Source organism: Hyperolius riggenbachi, chromosome 3 (assembly GCF_040937935.1).
Source record: "Hyperolius riggenbachi isolate aHypRig1 chromosome 3, aHypRig1.pri, whole genome shotgun sequence".
Classification (NCBI taxonomy): domain Eukaryota; kingdom Metazoa; phylum Chordata; class Amphibia; order Anura; family Hyperoliidae; genus Hyperolius; species Hyperolius riggenbachi.
Genome location: NC_090648.1, coordinates 189,675,372 through 189,701,752, shown reverse-complemented (window position 1 = coordinate 189,701,752; position 26,381 = coordinate 189,675,372). Strand labels below are relative to the sequence as shown.

The window sequence follows — 26,381 nt, the reverse complement described above, 5'->3', positions numbered from 1 at the left end:
ATACCAGGTGTTTTTTAGTCTAAATAATGTTGCAAAAATATAGCCTAAGGTGGCCATACATGGTACAATTTTTCAATTAGATAATTTAGTTCGATTATTCCATTAGATCGAATATAAAGATTTTTCCAGCATGTCCGATCATTTTTCCCGAAAAAACGGGATAATTGTTCGAATTTCTTGATCGAAAAAAAAAATATTTTCAACTTTCATTCAATTCGATCATTTAGATCGAATAAGCGGGAAAATCGAACGTTTTTATTGTACCGTGTATGGCCACCATTAGGCTCCTAGCTATCAGCTAAATACACACAGACACATGTATACGGGAAAAAATATTGCTATGCTTGCTAGCAGTCTATGAACTAGGTTCTCAACATGTGGTATGCGTACCCCGGGGGTACTTCTAATGATTGCAGGGGGTACTCAGGCTTGCTATACTTAACCAAGAATAACAAATATATTGTTTTAGAAAATGATAAAACTTATTTAAACAACACCAAATTAGTGTTTTAGCTAATTAAAAGCGATAGTAAATGCTTGGAAATTGTTTAGAACCAATTATCATGTACTATACTATGATTGCCAGTAAATATATATTTGTCAAGGGGTACTTGTGATAATGTTTACTATGCTAGGGTGAACTTGGTGAGTACAGGGTTTTAAAAGGGGTACATACCAATAAAATGTTGAGAAACACGCTATACACACTATAACAAAGCTGTGATGGGGACGTCACTGCTATCCATTACTGGTTAGAAATAAGTCCTAGCACTGCTGTACCTCAGCCTGCTACTTGGCATCACCACAGTGAAGAGGTGATCACATTGCTCCCTCTTCCCATCAGTAGGCTCACATACGGTATATAGAGTGACAACGCCGTGCATGCTATGGTGGTCTTAACACCAGGAATTATCTTTATTTACACAAACAAACTTGTGAGGAGAGCCACCCCTTTAAATGTCAATTGGTGCAACTTGTAAAACAAGGAGCCAGTGGCCTAATTCAATTGCAGCAACGATTCCATATAAAGGACCACTGTCTCAAAGCACATACAAAAACAATTTAATTACAGCCTTGGCTACATGAAAATCGCACAACATGATTAAAATCACCCACAACTTTAAAAACAACAGTACCTGGCCAGGATATGCGCGCTTAATCTAAGAGGGACAAGATCAGGTTTTATGCAAGGTGTAATCGCCCAGCTGCAGCCTATATGCAAAAAACACTCTGCTACCACGATCTATTTGTCCTCAGCCACCACCAGAACACCGCTCACACAGTGAGATGATCCTATTTCCGGCTTCCCATAGCTAATGAGACTGGTAGCTGCAGTACTGTATAGCCTTACCGATTTCACTGATGATAATTGGCATAAGACTGACAATCCATGCGATGACATAAGCTGGCAGGGGGTCACAGTAAACAAATGAGCTTCCACAACATGGCGATATCTTGTGGCTATCTGCCTATGATACTTGCGCACAGTAGTTGGTGAGCTCCAGCTCACAGGGCCCTCCGTTTTCCGCAATGCACTGGATATGTCCGACTGACTCTGCTGCTATATCACAGTCCACTTTCATCTGCTGAGGCCTCAGCGCAGCTTGTGTTACCTTTCAACTCCTATGTTAGGAGCCAGATCAGCGTGTGTCGGCGTTCACACGTGGGGACACCGCGTGAGCACTCCTGCGGTAGCCCCGCCCACCGACGCGTTTCACCCCGCCCACGGGGCTTTCTCAAGGTGTTGAGTGGCAGCAGCTCGTTTTCTTCCCTTATTATACCATTTCCTCCCAGCTCACACCCACTCAGCATCAGCGCTGCAGAGCCTTGTTGTATACACTATACACAAGAAGGAGGGAGGCTGGACTTCAGTGGGAAACGCATCACTGCTTAAGTATTCTCTCCACTATCTGATACATATCAGTAATTTCAGAGTGATCTATTTATTGTTGTATCGGCCTATGTACATAGGTATTTCTGGACTTTTACATTAAACATGCAAAGGAGTCAGTAATGGAGACAGGTTAATAGGGCACGCGTTCTTCCTAAGCAGCTGATAGCCTATAAAAAGTACACCAAGTTCAAGTCTGTATTTAAGCCTTTTGGGATAAGGGTCCCCAATCGATAGATCCACATCTGCTCAATTTTATACAGTTCTTTTTCTATGTCACCCCCACGGAAGGGGATCCGTTGTTTTATAATTCCTTTGAACCTCAGGCCATCTGGTTTCCCCCCATGATACTCCATGAAATGTGTCCCCAATGGACTGTCAAGGTCCCCATTTCGGATATTTCCAATGTGATCTCCAATTCGTTTACTCAGACGATTTTTTGTCTTACCTATATACAGAAGATTACAGGGACATTTTATCGCATACACAACACGTGTTGAGTTACAATTAATGTTTGCTCTTATCTCAAACGTTTTTGAACCATCAAAGTTCGTGAATGTCCTGCTTCTGTCAGAATTGACGCACGATCCACAGGGGAACATTCCATCTCTCCTGGGATAGCTGCCCAACCATGTTGATGGCTGTGTGGACTGAAATTCTGACCTCACTAGATGGTCCTTAAGGTTCTTCGCCCTACGGGCCGTCATATACGGTCTTTCACCAACATTTTGTTTAATTTTGTCGTCAAGCATTAAAATATGCCAATGTTTTTGAAGGATTCTCTGTAAATCGTTCCAATGTGGACCATATCCAGTTACAAACCTTATTGGATCTTTCTTCTTCCCGCCTGAGCTCTTTTTGCTGTGTTTTACAGACAGTAGAGACCCCCTGTCCTTCTCATTCAGTTCCTCTATTGCTCCTTCCAGCACCCGTGAGGGATATCCTCGCATTTTGAACCTTTGTCTCAGCTCACGAACCTCCTGATTATAGTCGTCTTCCCTTGAACAGTTGCGCTTTATTCGGGTAAATTGGCCTTTTGGAATTGCTTTCTTTTGAGTTGGTAAATGGAAGCTAGATTAGTGAAGCAAAGTGTTTCCTGCAGTGGGCTTACGATACGTGCTCGTCACAAGCCTCCCATTATCCCTTTTAATCAATAAATCCAAGAAGGATAATGCCTCTTTATCACATTGATAAGTTAATCTAATGTTCCTTGAGTTGCATTGCAACCCCTCCACAAACAGGGAGAGCTGTTTTTCGGTTCCCCGCCAGACCAGGAGCACGTCATCTATGAACCTAAGCCAGAGCACCACCTACTCCAGAAGAGGTCCAGGGGATACATGTCCCGCCGCTCCCACAGGCCCAGGTGGAGAATCACAGTGAAGAGGTGATCACATTGCTCCCTCTTCCCATCAGCAGGCTCACATACGGTATATAGAGTGACAACGCCGTGCATGCTATGGTGGTCTTAACACCAGGAATTATCTTTATTGTAGTTTTGGATAGTGTGTTAGGTTTTTAGCTTTTGGTGCTCCCATTGGCTACAGCCTCATTTTCTGACCCAGGGACCTCTATAGAGCATTTGGCAATACTGAAATATGAAAACTAGTAGTCCCAGAGGGGAGATGTGGGATCCCAGAAATACTTGACGCCTATATTAATTATCGGTAATCAGGTGCCCAAGTGGTGAGTAGGTCGTCCAATGCGGATAGTAGCTGATCAGCTACTATATAGGAAATAATGGTTGCAGCAGATCGGCTACGACTTGCAGTTATTTGGACGCTGGGGTTAGTGTTTTGACATAGGACTAAGGGGGGGTTGGGTTAGTATAATGTATTAAGTGTGTGTTGTGGGGGGGGGGAGGGGGGTAGTGTTAGGCACTAAGAGAGGGAGAATGGGTGCTGGGTAAGTGCATAGTAAAATATTACTGATGTAAATTACTGATATTTTTTACTAGCAGTACAACCCAGCCCCCAACTCATGTGGCAGTGATGCAACACCTACCGATACTCCTAACTCTTCCCTACTCTACAATGTTTTGTGTGATCCTGTTACTCTCACTCTTGGAGACATTTCTTCACTGTAGCTACAGGAAATTAGGATTATTATCATAGATGGAGGTGCAACACAGCTATAAATATATTAGAACCTATTACTACAGAGATGATTCCTGGAGGTTGATTTTAAGTAAGATCATATACTTATATTTGATGTATGTAAAGCGGACCTGAACTCAGAACTTCCTCTCTGCTGTAAAAGATAAGCAACAGTATAATAATGTTTTAAAGGATACCCGAAGTGACATGTGACATGATGAGATAGACATGGGTATGTACAGTGCCTAGCACACAAATAACTAGGCTGCGTTCCTTTTTTTCTTTCTCTGCCTGAAATAGTTAAATATCAGGTATTTAAGTGGCTGACTCAGTCCTGACTCAGACAGGAAGTGACTACAGTGTGACCCTCACTGATAAGAAATTCCCCTTTTTATCTCTTTCCTGCTCTCAGAAGCCATTTTCTGCTAGGAAAGTGTTTTATAGTTGGAATTTCTTATCAGTGAGAGCCACACTGTAGTCACTTCCTGTCTGAGTCAGGACTGAGTCAGCCACTTACATACTTGATATTTAACTCTTTCAGGCAGAGAAAGAAAAAAAGGAACACAGCCTAGTTATGTGTGTGCTAGGCACTGTACATACACATGTCTATCTCATCATGTCACATGTCACTTCAGGTATCCTTTAAGAAAAAACATTTCTTTGTTACAGCTCACAGAACTCCTGCAATAAATCTGCAGTGTCTACTTCCAGCTTTCATTGAAGCACACAAAGGGTTAACAACAGCTGAGATCAAATTACATTTGTGATTACTTGAAAATGAGGGGGAATCAGACAGGCACTTCTCTCTAAAAATACACAGTGTGCATTTATCTCTGTTTTCCTTGTGCCCTGTGCAAGAGTTCAGGTCCACTTTAAAAATAATGTTAATGACTTGATTTAATGATGTTGCTTCCTAGGCTGGAATATACAGTAGCTCTAATCCTTCAAAGCATTGTGCTGGCCTGATGAGCTCCCTGTAATCACACTAGTGTTCTCTGTGCAGTAATAACACAGTGATGTATGATTGTTGTGTCTGCAGTGCACCAGGTCGCAGAACGTGTGGAGTCCCTTGGGCAGTTTGTGATGAAAACACGGAGGACACTGAAGGGCCATGGCAATAAAGTTCTCTGCATGGACTGGTGTAAAGACAAGAGAAGGATTGTCAGCTCATCCCAGGTGAGGAATCCTCAGGCTCATGCAATGAAGGCTGAGACTGAGCACCATAAATGACAATAGAAGGGTGGATGCTGTGGTTTTTATTTTAGAGCGTTCTCAGTATTGGACAGCCATGATTCATGCCCCATCCCTAGAAAATGACTAAGTGACGCAGATGTGGGTTAGCTGGTATGTATAGATGTAGCTGTTTGAATATCTTAAGTCGCCAGGCAACAAGTAAAAAGCTACAAGAAACATTTTATACAGCAGCACTTTCTTCACTGCTATTATATGTACAGTACTGTAATGGTCTATTTATCACCACTCATATGTTTTTACATTATCAACTCCAGGCTGGCAATCAGGAAGTGCTCGTATTTACTAAGAGTGTCTGATTTTTATTACTGACCTTATATAGACTCATGTGGATTGTTCACCTACACTGTAGGGTCCCACAGTCATGCACAGTTTTTTACTGGTTTAGCAGTGACTCCGGTGCATAAGCTGGCTAGTATGCTTCATATGCCACATGTTTCAGGCACTGGGAGATGGACAGGAAGGAGTCTAACCAGCTTATAAGAAGAAAGCATTTCATTTAAAGTGTGCTGTAAAATATTATGCAGGGGGTGAGCTGTGAACTCTGGGCAAGATTGGTTTACTGGGAGTGTCTCTTTAACTTTTGCATTTATGCTGTGTCTTTTTTCATGCAGGATGGTAAAGTGATTGTCTGGGATGCTTTTACAACAAACAAGGTTAGTAATCTCTGTAGACAATGTGTATTCACCTGTAATAACTGATGTAAGATGGTGGAATGCTTGGAAAAATAATAATTACTGGGGGCTATATCATATACTGCTCTTCTTGTATGAATCAATGAGTGAAATCATCACCTTGTCCATAGCATACCACAGCTAAGTCTCTGCCATATTTATTTTCTTCGAAACAATACATGCTGCCTGGCAGCCCTGCTGATCTATTTGTCTGCAGTAGTGTCTGAATTACACCGGAAACAAGCATGCAGCTAATCTTGTCAGGTCTGACAATAATGTCAGAAACTTTGACTGTAGGGGCATTTGTTGTACCTGTGCTTTGTGGCCTTAATAAAGAAGCTTGGCTTGGAGAGTGCGGGTGTCTGTCTATTCTTTATAATCCAACAATGTCAGAAAAACCTGATCTGCATATGTTTGTTCAGAGTCTATGGCTAAAAGTACTAGAAGCAAAGGATCAGCAGAATAGCCAGGCAACTGGTATTGCTTAAAGAGGAACCGTTGCGAAAATCTTAAAATTGAAAACACATACAAATAAGAAGTACATTTCTCCCAGAGTAAAAAGAGCAATAAATTACTTTTCTCTTATGTTGCTGTCACTTACAGTAAGTAGTAAAAATCTGACGTTAACGGCAAATTTTGGACTAGCCCATCTTCTCATAGGGGGGTTCTCAGGGTTTTCTTTATTTTTAAAATCACTTACTGAATGGCAGTTGTTCCATTCAACTCCCAGAATAGTGTGCAGTGAGGAGGGAGGCTGGCTAGCATCTTTGTATTAATCATTTTCAGGGAATGTCTTATAAATAATAAAGGCCATGCTGAGAATCCCCCATGAAGAGATGGACTAGCCCAAGACCTGTCGGTAATGTCAGATTTCTACTACCTACTGTAAGTGACAGCAACATAGGAGAAAAGTAATTTATGGCTCATTTTGCTCTGGAAGAAACTCCTCATTTGTATGTGTTTTACATTTTTAAGATTTTCGCAACAGTTCCTCTATAAAGGAAAATAACTATGGCATCCTCCTTATCTCTCTCACTTCAGGTGTCCTTTAAGTCCGACAGGAGAAAAGCACTATGCAAATGTTAGCATTATTAAAACAAGCTGCTGTTGTGTAAAATTCACCAAAGGAGTGGTTGGTGGTATAGTGTAGTGGCCCGTTTCCACTACTGCGGAAATAGGGCCGGAAGCGCCGAGTTTCCCAGCAGGCAAATCGCGTGGGGAAACTCTGCTTTAGGGGATTATGCTGCAGCCATCCGAATTGCTTGCCATAGTGATTTGGCCGACACTGCAGCATTTTTCTGTGCGAGAGGCTGCGGATTCCATAGCCGCGCATGGCACAGCTTCCAGGATTCGTCTGTGTACCCGCAGAACAGGGAATGCCTCATAGGACACTCGACAGCTACTGGGAATGGGCCCTGTCTGTATAATCGTCGCACCTGTTTCTTTTAGCTGATTGTGCAACAGATAAATAAGTAACAATGAAGTACCCACATCACAGCACAAGCTGCGTATCACCTGCACACACCAACACAAACACTGCACAATCCATTCATGTATAGGACATCAACCACAAGAAAGTCTCAGAGAGAAAACCTCTCACATGAAACAATAACACCGCCAATACCATACTGCCTACAAAGAAGATGCAACTGTACACAGCCATAAGATAAAAGATCTGTAAATAAATGATTGTATCTTATCTCAGGAAAAATAAAAAAGATACTGCACCCTCTCCAGTAGTGCTTTTCATCATGACATTATAGGTCTAATTATCAGTTAGCTAGCAGAAAGATCAAGAGTAGCAATAAAACCCATACGTTCTGCATACGTTATTATCAGCATTTCTACTGATTAAGTAAATTAGCTAAAAAGATGTAAAAAAGGAAGTGAAGTAAAAGGGCATGGAGGGGGTGTAGTGTTTTACATTGGGGGTCATGTGTTGGCTGGCTTGACCATTTTCACTAGGGCTGCTGGAAGATAGTATCATAGGTGGGTGGGAGGGATCTGGCTCAGTAGGTGTGGTCTGAGAAGTCATGTGCTTGTGCCTATGCCTCTGAGCCAGCTTGTCCCAGTGCAGAGGCGTGGAGAGAAAGGGGAAATGGAGCACCAACTGCAGTACGTACAGTCCCAGCCACAATATGGGATCTTGTAGAAAGTGCTTCCCTGCTGCTGCATACAGAAATCAGCTACTACAGTATGAGGAGGAACAGTCACAGTGAGAGTCTCTCTGGCTATTTTCTAATTAGGAATTCAAAGTTCAGGGCTGCTCTATGTGTGGTTTAAATGTTTTAGAATGAGGCTCTGATTTGTGAAGTCCCATACACACGCTTGGCTAAAGTCGTCTGAGGCAGCCGCTAATGGAAAAAAGTCTCTGTTAAAAAAAAGTGTTCTAGTCTGTTCTGTGTTCCCTTTTGTACATTTTTTGTCTTGAGAAGATTCTTATAAAATTCAGCTCAACATTTTGAACGAGGAACTGTTATATTGCAATATAAAATGTTTGGGTGTGCCCTGTATTGTGTGCTGATGTGGTATGTGCTTCATCCTAGGAGCATGCAGTTACCATGCCCTGCACGTGGGTGATGGCCTGTGCATATGCACCATCCGGCTGTGCCATTGCATGCGGGTAAGTCCATCTTCATTTCTACTATTCTAAACATCATGCTGATGAGGATATTGTCCTAATAGATTCATATATTATGTTGCAAATAAAATGAAGATTTACAGTATTTATTGATAAAAGGCTTAATTGTACCGTATATACTCACATACAGTATAAGCTGACCTGTGTATAAGCCAAGGTACCCACTTTTCCCTCAGAATCCAGGAAAAGTGATTGAGCCCCCAGTGTAGCCCCCTCCACAGTAACCAGATGTGCCCCTAATACAAGTCAGCCCCCCTCCCCATATCCAGATGTGTACCAAGGATGATACAGCTGTGTCTCAAGACGCCACTAGATGGCGTCAAAGATATGAGTCACAGCGATTGACACAAAGGAAGAAGCCCCGATTATTGCACCGCTGACATGTTGCTGGCATTCTCCGCTCCACAAGCCAGATGACCCAGGTAGTCTTGAGCAGCACACTCTGCATACCATGCTGCTGGGGATGGGGGGCACGGACATAGCAGGAAGCCAGCTGGCAAGAGCAGGATCACTAGTGCACGATCGTTACGCTCCTCTGCCAGTAATAAAACCTGTTCCACCATCTGTTCTGCTACAATGACTCACACATAAGCCGAGGGGGTAACTTTTCAGCACATTTTTGTGCTGAAAAATTAGGCTTATATGCGAGTATATAAGGTAAATACAATTTGTGAACAGCTGGAGATAACAGTGGTAGAATATGTTCTGATTAGAGATTGTATCCCAAGATTACACCTGTAACCTGAAGAGGCATTTCCTTGCTCTGAGCAGTGTAGAATTGGGTGATATCCAGTTCTGGGCACCAATGCTTTTCCAGCATGTGCATGTTCTCTGTGCTTGATCTTGTCTGTGTATGCTGTAAGCTGTCTGATTAGGGATCAGATCTGATAAAGCATTTGCTACTGCAATAACTAGAAATGCAATTACAAAAGATTCCATTCATAATTATATTCCAAAAATATTTACTGCTGCAGCAGATCACTGGTGGCCAGGTTTTCATAGTAAACCACTTGCATTCTTCTCACACTACCTCTTCCTTCCTGGAGCTAATCTAGTTGAGTTGATCCACAGCTGCTTCCTGCTCGTGGCAATTTGCTCCCAACCACTAATTTGTTAGAAATAGGGGACCCAGTGGGAAACACTATTCATTAAATAATTGCTATAATTGCACACCAGGACCCGCGGCCGAGGACGGGCACCTTTACTAAACCTATTCGGTTAATGACATGGATAGTGTTTCCTGCTGGGTCCACTATTTTTTACAAAATGGTCACAACCAAATTACTGTGAGCAGAACTAAACTAGCTCCTCCTACCCTGGCAGATTAAACTTGGATCTCAACTGTGTCTACTAGGTCCAAGTTGTGTGGAAGACAAAGCCATTCATCCGCTATCTCCAGTACAGCCATACCTCGGCTGTCAGTCAGTAGGTGGGAGTATCTGTGGTAGGAATCACTGTTGGTCCCACCCCTCACGATGTGGACTGCATCACTGCAGGGTCATGTGACATGACTGGCTCCCGGGGAAGCTAGAGATGGTCATTGAGATGCTAATAATTCCAACGTGTATATAAATATAATGCAAATTGTATACAGCTTGATAATAAGACAATCAAAATTGGTAGGAGGTACGTGTGGCTGGCCCAATTACTGCATTAAAACTGCATGCAAGTCAGAATAATTTGCATCTCGTTCACCACCTCTAGTGAGTAGGAGTAATGCAAGGAGGCTGCAGTCTGTCGGCAGTGAAGATCTGACCACCATCAACAGGTTCTACTGGCAACTTTCCATTTTTATATATATATTTGATATACATTTTTCCCAATATAATTGCCAAAACACATTTTACATAACTGCATAGCATGTGATATGAGATCACAGATTAGCACACCCATTGGTGCCCCTGTGGACTTTCTGTGAATTGTGAGACCGGGGTTTTTCCTTCATTGCAGTAGATTGCTGTTTACTGCAGCTTTGTCAAACCTTCCCCTAAGTCTATGCAATGTATTTGCTGATTTTGCCTTGTTGGTTTTATATGATTGTTGTGCTGTGTCAGCTCCAAGCACCTGTCTGTGTTTGCTCCCTGCAGGGGACTGGACAATAAGTGCTCTGTGTATCCACTGACATTTGATAAGAATGAAAACATGGCTGCCAAGAAGAAGTCAGTGGCAATGCATACCAATTACTTGTCTGCTTGCAGCTTCACTAACTCAGATATGCAGGTAAACAGCCGGATTGCACGTGAATGATGAAATGTGCCTGTAATCCATCTTCTTCCCCATCTTTTCATCCCAGAGACATTTCATGTTGTAGCCACTCATAGGTTTGCATTTGCCACAGAGCGATGTCTTCCTGATGGCCTCCATCCATCTCTGTGATGAGTAGAGAGCTGCTGTACTCAGGCAGTGGAGATCGGCAGTATAGTAGGCTTGGCACGCATGAGGTTTCAACCCTGAAAGAGATAAATGCACAAATATGAGCTTCAGCTCCCAAGTAACAAGTGCAATGGAGAAACTAGAGACTTGGGCTTGCCAGATGTCATTAGATAATGCTTTATTCCACAAGCAAAGCCTTATGCAGCTTCCCAGCCAGAGCCTGGTTTACTAAGCATCAGAAAGTCCCACTGTAATCTTAAATGTTGCCTTGCCTTGTACATCTCAGCTGTGTTCTTCATTCAAACCACAGTGGTGTGTAGGGGTCCTTTGCTTTCAGTGGTAACCTGAATAGCAGATTTACTTTTATTGTATTTTTTATGTTTTAAAAGGACAGCTGAAGTTAGAGATAAATGGAGGCTGCCATATTTATTTCCTTTTAAGCAATACCAGTAGTCAGGCTGATCTATTTGGCTGCAGTAGTGTCTGAATCACATCAGAAACAAGCATGCAGCTGATTTGACAAAAATGTCAGAAACCTCTCATCTGCTGCATGCTTGTTCAGGGTCTATGGTTAAAAGTATTAGAGGCAGAGGAGGTGCAAAATAAAATGAAATAAATATGGCAGCCTCCATATGCTATACCTCTCACTACGGTTATCCCGTAACCACTTCAGTACCGGCGGTCTCTGGCCCCTTGTGGAGAACCTGAACTGAAAATAAAAAGTCAAAATAACTATACACAGGTCATACTTACCTCCTGTGTAGTCTATTCCTCAATCTCTCCTCCCCAGCGTCCCATTTGTCCACTGTGATCAATGGAATTCTCCTTCCTCCATTTTAAAAATGGCCATTACCCCATAACAGCTTCCTGGTCAGCACACTGTTAAACTGTAACATCGCCCACTTGAGCCATAGGCAAACATGGACATTACCTTGCACATTCAGTTGTAACTGACAGCTGCTGATCTATAACTGACAGTAACTGGTATATTTCAGTTCTGACAAAATATTGTCAGACCTGGAAGTGATCACTGTAAGAAGAAAATGGCGAGCTTCTGAGAGGAACTGATGGTGAGCTTAGTATGTAATATTCATTTACAGCTACTTCTTGTGTTTATTTAAAATAATTTTACTCACTTCAGGTACCCTTTAAGGTCAAAAACAGGGCCTCTTGATGTCACGCTGCACAGACCCGCTACTATCTCCGATCGCGCCGCTCTCCTGTCACTGAAGCTCAGTCACTCTGCCATCGCTATGACGACAGAGCCAATTTTATTGGCTCCTGACTCTGATCAATGTGAGCCAATGAAATCAGCTCCTGACTGGCACACGGACCTCCTCTGTCATACCGACAGCAGGGCGAGTGAGCTGCAGTGGCGGGAGCATGTGGTAGGGTAATTGAATGCCCTGGCAGGGGTAACAGGTCACAAACAGGGCGAAATATTTCAATTTGCAAGGTCCAGAACCAAAAACACATTTACTTTTGTATAGTACAACATTGCTAATTAATGCAAATTTACCATTATATACATTTAAAAATGGGAGGCTGAAGTAGGGCGTTAAACAGTGGTGTACCTGAGGAGCTATGGGTTTCAGTGCAAGCTTTACATTGAGCCCTCTTGAACACTATCTATACAGGAGAGGTGCAAGCAGGAGTGGAGAACCGCTTATTATTAATTACCACAATTCAAAGCAAGTATAGAGGTGATGGTTACCACTACCACTGATAAAGGTCTAATTAGAAGTGGCTGCTTCTCAGTACGCCCTACTAAGCTGTACACAAAGCATCTCAATATATAGTCACTGGTATATACGCCCCACTAAGCTGTACACAAAGCATCTCAATATATAGTCACTGGGATGTATGCCCCACTAAGCTGTACACAAAGCATCTCAATATATAGTCACTGGGATGTATGCCCCACTAAGCTGTACACAAAGCATCTCAATATATAGTCACTGGTATATACGCCCCACTAAGCTGTACACAAAGCATCTCAATATATAGTCACTGAGCTGTACGCCCCACTAAGCTGTACACAAAGCATCTCAATATATAGTCACTGCGCTGTACACCCCACTAAGCTGTACACAAAGCATCTCAATATATAGTCACTAAGCTGTACACAAAGCATCTCAATATATAGTCACTGAGCTGTAGACCCCACTAAGCTGTACACAAAGCATCTCAATATATAGTCACTGGGCTGTACACCCCACTAAGCTGTACACAAAGCATCTCAATATATTGTCACTGGGATGTACACCCCACTAAGCTGTACACAAAGCATCTCAATATATAGTCACTGGACTGTACACCCCACTAAGCTGTACACAAAGCATCTCAATATATAGTCACTGGACTGTACACCCCACTAAGCTGTACACAAAGCATCTCAATATATTGTCACTGGGATGTACACCCCACTAAGCTGTACACAAAGCATCTCAATATATATTCACTGGGCTGTAGACCCCACTAAGCTGTACACAAAGCATCTCCATATATAGTCACTGGGATGTACACCCCACTAAGCTGTACACAAAGCATCTCCATATATAGTCACTGAGCTGTAGACCCCACTAAGCTGTACACAAAGCATCTCAATATATAGTCACTGAGCTGTACACCCCACTAAGCTGTACACAAAGCATCTCAATATACAGTATAGTCACTGGGCAGAGATGATTGTGTACTGTCTGCCTTTCCCCTAATAATGCTATTTAGTTCATCAGAGCAGCCTGTTCAAAGCACATTGTACAGCAAGTCAGCCTCAATGTATACCAGCAAATTAGCTGCTTTTAGTGCAAATGAGATGAGGTCACTCTGTAAATAAGAACATTGCATTAATTCCTGACATTATGAGTCACAAGAACATGTTCAGTCTTGTTTTTAGAAACATTTTCCTAGATCAGAGACCATACCGCTCAAATTTTTGACATAAGAAAGAGGGACACTTTAAGACTCACACCGTGCCACACCCCTAATCACGCCCCAGCTACACCCCTAGGCACTGATACCAGAAACAATTCAGAAGCATAAGACAAAGTTTTAACATTCAGATCACACTGGTCCTCTCTATCATCATTAGTTCTTCATTTTAAAGAAAATCTGTACTAAGAAAAACATTCCCTGGGGGGTACTCACCTCAGGAGGGGGAAGCCTCCGGATCCTATCGAGGCTTCCCCCGTCCTCTTCCGTCCCACGGGGGTCCCGCTGTGCCCCTCCGAACATCGCGATGTAAATATTTACCTTCCCGGCTCCAGCGCAGACACAGTAGCGGCGCTGCGCTCCAAAGTAGGCGGAAATACCCAATCTCAGTCGGGTCCGTTCTACTGTGCAGGCGCAAGTCTCCGGCGCCTGCGCAGTAGAGCGGACCCGACTGAGATCGGGTATTTCCGTCTACTTGAGCCGAAAGCCAAAACAGCGCCCCTGCTGGAGCCTGGAAAGGTAAATATTGAACAGGCTGACGGATTTGTCGGGCCGGCTTTGAAGGGCTGCTGCGAGACCCCGAGGGACAGAGGAGGACGGGGGAAGCCTCATTAGGATCTTAATGCTGCCTCCTCCCGAGGTGAGTACCCCCCAGGGGAAGTTTTCCTTGTTACAGTGTCTCTTTAATATTTAAAAATAAGAACTATATCAATTTAAATAATACAATAACATTTAGAGCAGGGGTCTCAAACTCGCGGCCCGGGGGCCATTTGCGGCCCTCGATACAATATTTTGTGGCCCTCGCTGGCAAAAGCTTCCTTATAGTTCGCTTCAGTGCTCCCAAGTAATCCGCCGCATCCCTGCCGCTAAACGAGGGCTGCAGGGCCCCCAAATCGCCCGGGGGGCAATCCACTGCCATTTCCTGGAAGGGGCAGAGCTTTCAGCTTCAGCTCTGCCCCTCCTGACGTCAATCGCGGCGCATCGCCTCCTCTCCCTGCCCCTCTCTGTGAAGGAAGAGTGAGAGGGGCGGGCAGAGGCGGCGATGCGTCGCGATTGTGAAATTCCTTATGCGGCCCAGCCTCATCCTGACTTTGCCTCCTGCGGCCCCCAGGTAAATTGAGTTTGAGACCCCTGATTTAGAGTATATTAAACACATTTTTCAGTAGAAACATACATATATTTACATAGATCTGTACATGAGTCCTAAAAAGAGGGACAAATGAAGAAGAACGAGGGACATAGGGATTTAGTTCCCAAAAAGGGACTGTCCCTCTGAAAAAGGGACAGTTGGGAGCTATGCAGAAACTGTCTGCTGATTTCGGTCTATCATCTCTGTGAGTTGATGGATATGTGTAATTAGTCCTCCTCTCAAGATTACTGTGACAGGAAGTGAGGAAAGTCCTTCCCAAAGTGGAAACGCACTAATAAATCCATGTCTGTGTAGGGTAGGCATGGCTTACAACTCGTGCTAGAATTTTTTTTTGCTGGGAGATCTCCCACCACTTCCTGTCATCTCAGCAGGAAGAGAGGGGAAGCATTTGAAAAGCTGACACATTATTACACCAAAAGGTAAGGGGGAACTCTGGGTCACTCAGACCAGGTCTGCAGCAATATCTGTGAGCAAGTGCCGTTCATTTCACACACGTCTGCCTTCTCGGAGTGGCAAACAGATAAACAAATCAATGTAGAAAATAGAGGAACTCTGGATCACTGAAGATGAGTTAAAATGTGTAAACTACTGTAGTTCTATGTTGATTAAAGTGCATGGGGAGCTGAGGAGAGCATAAGCCACTTAGAACATGCTCAGCAAGCTACAAAGGTTGTGCTTATGTGCACCTTACTTACAGGGTCAGTTTCTTAAGAGGAAGCCGACGTATATACAAAACTGCACACCAGTAGAGTATAAGCTGGAAATTGAACCTGGCACGCTAGTGCTGTGAGGTAAGATTTCTGGCCATTACACCAACATGCTGTCATCCATGCTGGATCTGCAATAGAAATGGTCAGTGATATGCTTACAATTTTGAGTTTATGTAGTTCACAGTATACACGTTGCCATGCGCATTTCGTCAATACGTATAGCGGCTGACACACAAGAGTCAGAAGTGCATAGACTGCACTGTCTGATGTTCACACTACACGTGAAAACCCTAGGAGAAAGTACTATGGTCTCTTCCTTATAGGCCATGCAAGACAGGTCTGTTAGCCTGCTATAATTGTTAAAGGATACCCGAAGTGACGTATGACATGATGAGATACACATGGGTATGTACAGTGCCAAGCACACTAATAACTTTGCTGTTTTCCTTTTTTTATCTGCCTGCAAGAGTTAAATATCAGGTATGCAAGTGGCTGACTCAGTCCTAACTCAGACAGGAAGTGACTACAGTGTGACCCTCACTGATTTCCAACTATTCCAACTATAAAACACTTTCCTAGCAAAAAATGGCTTCTGAGAGCAAGAAATAAATAAAAAGGGTCAATAGTTCATAGATTTTAGCTCTGGCATAAGTCAATGAATGTGTCATTGAGGAAAAACAATAAAACAGTTAAAACTTAAAAAGTAGATTTAAACATAAAATAAAACTGGAATATCTTAAAAACTCACTTTTAGGAGAATGAAGATAGATACAATCGTTTATTTCATTAGTTTATTTTCACTTCGGGTGTCCTTTAAAGCATCCAAAGGTATGCAGGTGTGAGAAAAAAAATCATCTCTGTTTCTTTAAGATTAATGAGCTCTCCAAACGGGTCTCAGTAAACCAGAAGTTACAGCAAGTAATACTAATAGAGTACTTTCTGCTGTGTGCAGTTACTCACTCACAATGCAGGAAGATTTTAATTTGAGGGTGTTCTGTACACCCCATGGAGAAGCATACACTACATTAATATTGACGTGTTCAGAGATGTGAAATTTGACTGTTTTAGAAATTTTAGAAAATCATAGCTCTCTGCAAACTGAAATTGAAAGTGGAGTATCCCTTTAATTCAGTCTGGCAGCTTACTCTGAAGAGATGCGCTAGTTCTTCTATTCCGATGTTACTATATTTAGCTAATGACATGATTTCATTGCTAAGGGACACAATAGAAGATAGTTCACTTGGGAATTTGATTCATTTTTGTGGCAAAATCCCATCATTTGGAATGGAATGTAAACAATGGATGAATTGCTGGTAGCAGTAGTCTTGGAAATATTAATGACTTAATTATGTTCAGCCCCTAGTGTATTATAAGCATGCAGTGGAAATAGCTGGCTGTCTGGCTGTCCAGCCAAACATCTGTACAGCCGTCTGTAGCACATAGGAGGTCTGAAGAACTCCCAAATGATTGCCAGTGAAGAGGGATGGGATGCTACAGAGAGTTCCAGCTCATTAAAAAGAAGCTGTCTCCACTGCACTTACTAGTTCTGACTATCCAATGATTGGCATGGGAGATCAACAGGGCCCTTATAGCCTTTATTCATATGTGATAACTGTTAAACGGCCAGTGGCCAGTTTTTCACATATGGTAGTTAATTGCCCAGACATAAATAATTGTTGGAGCTCTTGTATCCCTAGTTGTAGACTTGCTGGAGACCAGTGGCGTACCTAGTGCATTTGACACCCGGTGCTGGGTATTAAGACACCCCCCCCCCCCTTCCCTGGCCATAAAAAAAGCGACTGTGTAGGCCAGGTGTAGGCTCCTCCCACCACCCTAAAGTTGGCCTCAGTATAGATAGCTAACAAAAATGGGTGTGGCTATAACCTGCGGCGCGCGAAGCATGGGTGTGGCCATGACCGGAGAGCTAACTGTAATTTAAAGTGAATCCGGGATAAGAGTGATATGGAGGTTGCCATATTTATTACCTTTTAAAGGGGAACTGAAGAGAGAGGTATATGGAGGCTGTCATGTTTATTTCCTTTTAATCAATACCAGTTGCCTGGCAGCCCTGCTGGTCTATTTCTCTGCAGTAGTATCTTATTAAAACCAGAAACAAGCATGCAGCTAGTCTTGTCAGATCAGACTTATAAGTCTGAACCACTGAAACACCTGATCTGCTGCATGCTTGTTCAGGGGCTATGGCTAATAGTATTAGAGGCAGAGGATCAGCAGGGCTGCCAGGCAACTGGTATTGTCTAAAAGGAAATAAACTTGACAGCCTCCATATACCTCTCTCTTCAGTTCCCCTTTAAACAATAGGCAGCCCTGCTGATCTATTTGGCTGCAGTAGTGAACTGAATTACACCAGAAACAAGCATGCAGCTAATCTTGTCAGTTCTGACAATATTGTCAGAAACCCCTGACCTGCTGCATGCTTGTTCAGGGTCTATGGTTGAAAGAATTAAAGGCAGAGGACCAGCGCGGCAGCCAGGCAACTGGTATTGCTTAAAAGGAGATAAATATGGCAGCCTCAATATTATTCTCACCTCGGGTTCCCTTTAAAAGTGCAACACAAAGACAGTGGGCCCAAGTTTTGGTGACCCTTTCCCCATAAAATTCACATAATTGTGCAGGTTTTCTCAAAAAATTACACGTAATGTGACCAGATTTGCCCAGAAATTATGTTCAATCATGTCGGCAGATTTGACCAGAAAACATGTTCCATCGTGTCGGCAGATTTGACCAAAAAACACATTCAATCATGTCAGCAGATTTGACTAGAAAATACATGCAATCATGTTGGCAGATTTGCCCAGAAAATACATGCAATCATGTCGGCAGATTTGCCCAGAAAATACATGCAATCATGTCGGCAGATTTGCCTAGAAAATACATGCAATCATGTCGGCAGATTTGACTAGAAAATATGTGCAATCATGTGGCAGATTTGATCAGAAAGTACGTGTAATCATGTCAGCAGATTTGCCCAAAAAATACATGCAATCATGTCGGCAGATTTGCCCAGAAAATACATGCAATCATGTTGGCAGATTTGCCCAGAAAATACATGCAATCATGTCGGCAGATTTGCCCAGAAAATACATGCAATCATGTCGGCAGATTTGCCCAGAAAATACATGCAATCATGTCGGCAGATTTGCCCAGAAAATACATGCAATCAAGTCGGCAGATTTGCCCAGAAAATACTTGCAATCATGTCGGCAGATTTTCCCAGAGAATACATGCAATCATGTCGGCAGATTTGACCAGAAAATACATGCAATCATGTCGGCAGATTTGCCCAGAAAATACGTGCAATCATGTCGGCAGATTTGCCCAGAAAACGCGTGCAATCATGTCGGCAGATTTGCCCAGAGAATACGTGCAATCATGTCGGCAGATTTGCCCAGAGAATACATGCAATCATGTCGGCAGATTTGACCAGAAAATACATGCAATCATGTCGGCAGATTTGACCAGAAAATACATGCAGTCATGTCGGCAGATTTGCCCAGAAAATACATGCAATTATGTCGGCAGATTTGACCAGAAAATACATGCAGGCAGGGCGGGTAGGCGGAGAATACTCACTACACTTCCGTGTTCCAGCTGCTGGAATGCTGCGTCGCCGTCACGTGCCTCTTCTGCACCTCCAATGCTGGTCAACCAGTCAACCGGGGCACCATGCCCTCCTGCGCCCAATGGTAGGAACGCCACTGCTGGAGACTCCATTACATACAGATGAAGAAAAATGTACACATTACCTGAGAATTGTATAACACGAATGAACTGTTCCTAGCCAGAAAGGCGATGGCTGTGAACTGGATGAAAGGTGTTGGTGGGTGTAGGTATAGCCCTCTAGAAGAGATTGTGTATAAAAAATAAAGGTTGTCTGCAAACATTTGGGGCTGTTAGGCCTGGGGCTCACTGGATCGGCTTCAACAGCGATTTGTGCTTTCTAGGAATCACCAGCGATTCCAAAAGCACTAGGCTAATGAAAGCCTATAGTAGTGACTCCACAGGAGCTTTAGTGATTTGCTGAAATGGTAATTGTGGTGCCTGCAGCATTTTCAGAGCGATTTCATTCAGGGAAGGCAGGGGCCTTACTAGAAATTGCTCTGGAAATTGCTCTATTTTTAGCAGCAAATTGCTCTAAAAAATCTAGTGTTTTTGAGCGTTATTTGCGATGTCTAGTGGGCTCCAGGCCTTAGTTTGATTCTGTAGTACGTCTTGACCCCTCTGTAAACTCCATAACCTCTGACAGAATGAGATTTGTGCAAACCTTACTGGTGCGCTTATATTATACTGTATATCTGGAAGTGACTTCCAGCACAGTGGCATAGTGACCCTTGCAGTGCTGGGTCCCCGGTTCTAATCCCAGCCAGGGCACTGCATGGAGTTTGTATGTTCTCCCTATGCCTGTGGGTTTCTTCCGGGCGCTCCAGTTTCCTCTCACATCCCAAAAACAGTATTGGCTTCCCCCTAAATTGGCCTTAAAGTAGGATACATACACAGACATATTATTATGGTAGGGATTCAATTATGAGCCCCCATGAGGAACAGTGAAGTGACAAGACAATATACACTGTACAGCGCTGAGGAAGATGCCGGTGCTATATAAATACTAAATAATGTACCTATCACCTTGCTGAACTGTATAAGGTTTTTGCGGGGGCTGCCCTGTTTGTACTCTGTTGATAGATGGATTAATGAAGTGAGTTAAAAAATGTAGTTTAGCTGAACATCAAACTACAGCAGTTACCTCTGATAATAAAGAAACATAAGAATAAAGATGGGTTGTAGATGTGGTAAACCAGTTACCACTTCATAAAAATCCAATGAATGTCACTGGCATTAGCAAAGCCTTGAGGTTTATACAGTTTGATGCAGTACAAAGCTAATGCAGTGTTGTTTCCATACTTCATGTGCCCCCCACCCACACGTTCTCAGCTACATGAATGTCCCACAGAATCAATACAATGGACTAACACTATTCAACTCTTAAAATGAGTGGACGCTGATAACACTGATGGAGAGGGCCTTATTTTTTTTTTTTTATTATTCAGGCCGTTTTAACACTTGTGGTGTGCGTTTCTGGTGCGATGCCCCGCCGCAATACACAAAACATATGACCCTGTGGCAGAGTGCGCTGACATGGTCATATGTATAGGGCTGCACGCCCCTCGCCGCGTGACCTACTACTTGCTGGACCGGAAGTACGTCACCGGGATTCCCGCGGTTTTTCACTCCTATTACCGACATTCTGCGTATGTGCAACGCACTGTCACTGCCAACATTTTTAAATTGTATGTGTCACCCATTAACTTCAATGCCTTCTGCTGCATCGCCACGGAAGTTGACCGGTAACATGCTTTTGACTTTGTGGCTAGTGTTGAGACGAAATTTGTGTAATTTCTCGTTTCCATAATTACGGATTTGCTGCTACGTAATTCCATCATTGCCATACAAACCGTAATTCAGAATTTCGTAAGCGTAATTTCCATTGCGTAATTTCACGTTTAACATGTCATTTCATGTTTTCTATAGAAACAAATTTTAATTGCAAAAATGGACGTAATTTCGTTTCTAATAGTACCGGTAATTCTGCAAATTTAATGACCAAACTCAGGAAAGTCACTCATTTAATTGCAATTACTGATAATGCAAAGGTCCCTGCATGTGCTGTCGCTTTAAATGTATCAGGAGGCTTTACCTGCAGTCACTTCCAAGACAGGTGCTCTTTGTCAAGGTGCACTTAGCGGCCATGCATACTGAGACACTTCGTTTTGGGCCTTGCAATATCTGATAATGCAAAGGTCCCTGCACGTGCTGTTAGTTTAACCACCCTGGCGTTCTATTAAGATCGCCAGGGAGGCTGCGGGAGGGTTTTTTTTTTTAATAAAAAAAAAACTATTTCATGCAGCCAACTGAAACTTGGCTGCATGAAAGCCCACTAGAGGGCGCTCCGGAGGCGATCTTCTGATCGCCTCCGGCGGCCAGAAATAACACGGAAGGCCGCAATGAGCGGCCTTCCAAGTTTTGCTTACCTCGTCGCCATGGCGACGAGCGGAGTGACGTCATGGACGTCAGCCGACGTCCTGACGTCAGCCGCCTCCGATCCAGCCCTTAGCGCTGGCCGGAACTTTTTGTTCCGGCTACGCTGGGCTCAGGCGGCTGGGGGGACCCTTTTTCGCCGCTGCATGCGGCGGATCGCCGAACTGCAGCGGCGATCAGGCAGCACACGCGGCTGGCAAAGTGCCGGCTGCGTGTGCTGCTTTTTATTTGAGCCAAATCGGCCCAGCTGGGCCTGAGCGGCAGGCTCCGGCGGTACTGGACGAGCTGAGCTCGTCCAGACCGCTCAGCTGGTTAAATGTATGAGGAGGCTCTGGACTGTAACACAATTCCGGCCAAATTTCCACCTTAAACACAAAATTCTCATTCTTTTCCGTTATGGAAACGATTGTAATCACGAAAAACAATCGCAATTACGAAATTTTGCATAAACGTGAAATTACGAATTTTCGATTGCGGCCATAATAGTAATTTTACAAATTACACGAAATTTCACTAAATTGTAATTAGGTTATTACGCTCATCACTATTTGTGGCAGATAGGGCACTCTGGCGTGACATGGAGAGTTTGTAAAGCCCCATTGCCTGGCATTGCCATTGCGCAACCTTGTGGTAACACAGGGTAACACAACGCAGGTTTTCAATACAAGTGTAAAAGGGCCTGAATGTTTTTATCCAATTTTCATGTTATCTTTTAAAAATATTGACTGTGTTTCTTAAAATACTTGAATCCTTTTCCCTCTAAACACACACCTGTGAGAGACCCCAGGGCTGTGTATAGTTGCAGCTAGACTGATGGCATTGTCAGATGACAGCACATGACTCTGTGACTAGTCACCTTCTGGAAGCAGAAACTTCCAGATCTGTCCAGTTTGGCCAAAGACTGTGAAAGCTGTTTATTGCTAGTACCATTATACACAGGGTTAAATAAGTTCTTTAATACAGAATATGTCTAGTGCCTTATGCTTGGTACACACCATGCAATTACCCATAAGAAAGATGGGTTGATAGATAATTTCTGACAGATCCGATTGGATTTCCGATGCTCGTTTTTCTGATAGATTTTCTGATCGCTTCTAGGCAAATCAATCAGAAAAACGATCGGAAATCAGATCGAGCCTGTCGGAAATTATCTATTCGACCCATCTATCTAATGGGAAATTGCATGGTGTGTACCAGGCTTTAGATATTTAATCATTATTGTGTTCAGAATAAATTAAGGGCTCTTGCACACTACGATTCTGATTTGTGATTTTGACACGATTTTACATGTGATTCCAAATTACGATTTTTAATCAGTACTGCATGCTGCCTTTTTCCTGCATTTTTCTTCTTGTGTTGATAGCATTCAGGGAAAATTGGAATCGCAAATCAGATTTGCAGTGTGCAGGGGGCCAAAGTCAATCAATGTTTTTATCTAATCTGTTAAAATATGGACTGTGTTGCTACCCTTAAGGCAGAGTGTATGCTTGTATCATTCGCACGCATTTTGCGGCATTACGGGAAACATGCACTGCTGCACATGTAATGAAAGTCAATGGGCCGATTGCGACTGGGGGGTCTTTTTGCAATCATCCTGTTCCATTTTCGCATTTTCCCCTGCGCTAAAAAAAATCAGACTGCATTCTGCTTTTTTCTGCATACCTCGTTACTAAGGCGAAATTGTAAAAAAAATAAATCAGAATGTGAATGAAAAAAATGTGCACAGAAAAAGCTAATGAAAATGTGATTTTTAAATGATGAAAAGCCACCCACAATATTCCAGGGTCAAAAGTGTGCCCTGCCTAAACATGCCTAAACAATGCTCCTTTTCCCTCTAAACACACACACCTGTGAGGGAGACCCCAGTGCTGTGTGTAGGTGCAGCGCAGGATGATGGCATTGTCAGATGACTCTGTGAACTTTGTCACAGCAGAAACTTCCAGATCTGTCTCGTTTGGCCACAGACTGTGAAGCTACTTATTGTTAGCCTTGTAATATGTAGGGTTAAATAAGTTCCTTAGGTTAACCGACGTGCTTACTGCATTAATAAAGGATGTGTGAAATTGAAATTATACTAAATCAAATCAGGGGCCTGATGCAGACAAACAAATGATCCTCAATAGAGTTCAGGAATCTTGAACAACCAAAATCATCATTTTGGTTGTTCAAGATTCCTGAACTCTATTGAGGATCATTTTTTTGTCTGCATTAGGCCCCTGATTTGATTTAGTATAATTTCAATTTCACACATCCTTTATTAATTCATTTGTTCCATAATTGCTTATAGTCAGCCGTGTGTACAGCGCTATGAAGGGTTTTCAAACGTGTCCACAATAGCACTTTGCCTACATCCTGCATTGTTTAATGATCCTATCGGTGAACAATCTTTTGGTATTTCGGTTGCAGTCGTCTGCTGTCATTCACATTAAATCACACAGGATCTTGGACATGGAACGATCGTTCATTGGTTGTTTTACACAATTCTATCTTTCGGTGTGTACGTAGCTTCGTGTGAATTATTTATTAAGATACAGTATCAGTGATGGACGATTAATAGCTATATCTCGACTTAACAACTGTGAATTTGGATGTAGAGAGATTATGTTTAACATGTAATACAGGGCAGATGAGGACTATACTCAGGTCAGGTAATAACATGCATGGCTCCGCTTAGAATTGTGCTTTTAGCACCAAACTGATATTTCAAAATGTATCTGTGTGTGTGTGTGTGTGTGTGTGTGTGTGTGTGTGTGTGTGTGTGTGTATATATATATATATATATATATATATATATATATATATATATATATATATATATATATATATATATATGATCTTTTATTTAGGAAATTAGTGGCTTATCCCCCTCCCCTTGCCATGGTCCGTGGCATGGGAGGGGCTCTGCAAAGCCTTGTTGTCCACGTCAAGTGCAAGGGGCCCGTTCTTCTATTACTTTATAGGCATGTTTTTAGTTGTTGTTTTTCTTCAGTAGAATCTGCCAGGGATTTATTAACCCCCATGTTGCTGACTGGTCAACCTGCTATTGATTTTTAACTGTTCATTGATGGAAAGTGTCAAAAGGTTAGCATGAGGTTTGGTAGCTGCATAGTTTTGTGTTGCATCTGCGCAATACAAAACTGGCAAAGTGATCAATTTCAGATCAGGCTTCTGCCAAAATGTAAACAAGATTTAGTGGTTCAAAGTAATACATTGATTGAAGAGTAATTAACATTTTGCATTATGGAGCTGGTATCAGTCCATATATGCCTACTTTTATGCTCTTCAGTAACACAAACCTTGGGTAGAATGTGGACCCTGTTTTGGCATGGAGCATGTCATTTGCCATATTTATTGTAAAAACTTTATTACAGCTAAACTGTTGTACACATGTATGTAGCATCCATCTCCGGTAAACTCCATACATGTAAAATGATGCTCTGGTAACAATCCATCCACCTAGCCCACCCAATGGGAAGCAAAATACTTGTTAGATTTGGCCATGCAAACTTGCCTATCCTTAAAGAGACACTGAAGCGAAAAAAAAATATGATATAGTGAATTGGTTGTGTACTATGAATAATTACTAGAAGATTAGCAGCAAAGAAAATATTCTCATACTTTTATTTTCAGGTATATAGTGTTTTTTCTAACATTGCATCATTCTATAATATGTGCAGATTACACAACACTCAGCATTCAAAATGATTCTTTCAGAGCAGTCTGTGAAGTAATGACCTCACCTCTAGCAGAGAAAAAGTAAACCGTTCACTTACAGTTGAGATAATAAAAGTCAGATAACAGCCCTCTCCACGACTAAGACTTAGTCGGAGAGCTTAATGGCTTGTTTGCATAGAGATAACAACTGGAATTTCTCAACTCGTCCTGTACTGGAATCAATTAGACTGATGTATGTGATCTTAATGTTTTATTTCTTAGCTGTACTACACATACAAATCATAATATCATCATTTTTTTTCCGCTTCAGTGTCTCTTTAAGTATTCATAATTTATGGGTGGCAGTAGGAGTGGATAAATGACATACGTATGACATATTTGCATAGCATTCCACAGTGACCGGATTTGAACACTGGTCAGTTTAGACCAGTTGGAACAATGACAAGCCATTGCTGTGGGTTGATGTACTTTTCAATATTGGACTTTGGCCTGTTAAATGGACTTGTTTATTTACGGTCTTACTGAATCATGTTCACATAGCTTGTGTGTCAGATAAATAAAGCAGTCAGAGTGCCTAATGGACAAGGTAAATAAGGTGGAAATAATATGTGCTGAGTGCTGACGCATGTTATGCTTGTCTCTTCATTCAGATCCTCACAGCCAGTGGAGACGGTACATGTGCTCTGTGGGATGTGGAGAGTGGACAGCTGTTGCAGAGCTTCCATGGACATGGTGCTGATGTTTTGTGTCTCGATCTGGCACCTTCTGAGACAGGAAATACCTTTGTATCTGGAGTAAGTGCTGGAAACAGTTTGTCTTCTTACATTAAACAGAAAGAAATCACAAACTTTTGTTTGACTATTCCACTGTCAGGACACAATCATAGCAAGAGTATGAATATAGTAGGATGAATCACAGCAACAATGTACCTTTATCTG

The 26,381-nt window shown here is 42.6% G+C and overlaps 1 protein-coding gene across 1 annotated transcript in view; it reads left to right on the top strand.

The window, feature by feature from the left end:
- GNB5 (G protein subunit beta 5) overlaps nucleotides 1-26,381 on the top strand; it is an 81,188-nt gene that overhangs the window by 25,962 nt on the left and 28,845 nt on the right. The window contains exons 4-8 of the mRNA XM_068275457.1: nucleotides 5,024-5,160; nucleotides 5,850-5,891; nucleotides 8,456-8,532; nucleotides 10,638-10,770; nucleotides 26,094-26,237. Coding sequence (XP_068131558.1) covers nucleotides 5,024-5,160; nucleotides 5,850-5,891; nucleotides 8,456-8,532; nucleotides 10,638-10,770; nucleotides 26,094-26,237 — 533 coding nt within the window. The remainder of the gene's footprint in view (nucleotides 1-5,023; nucleotides 5,161-5,849; nucleotides 5,892-8,455; nucleotides 8,533-10,637; nucleotides 10,771-26,093; nucleotides 26,238-26,381) is intronic.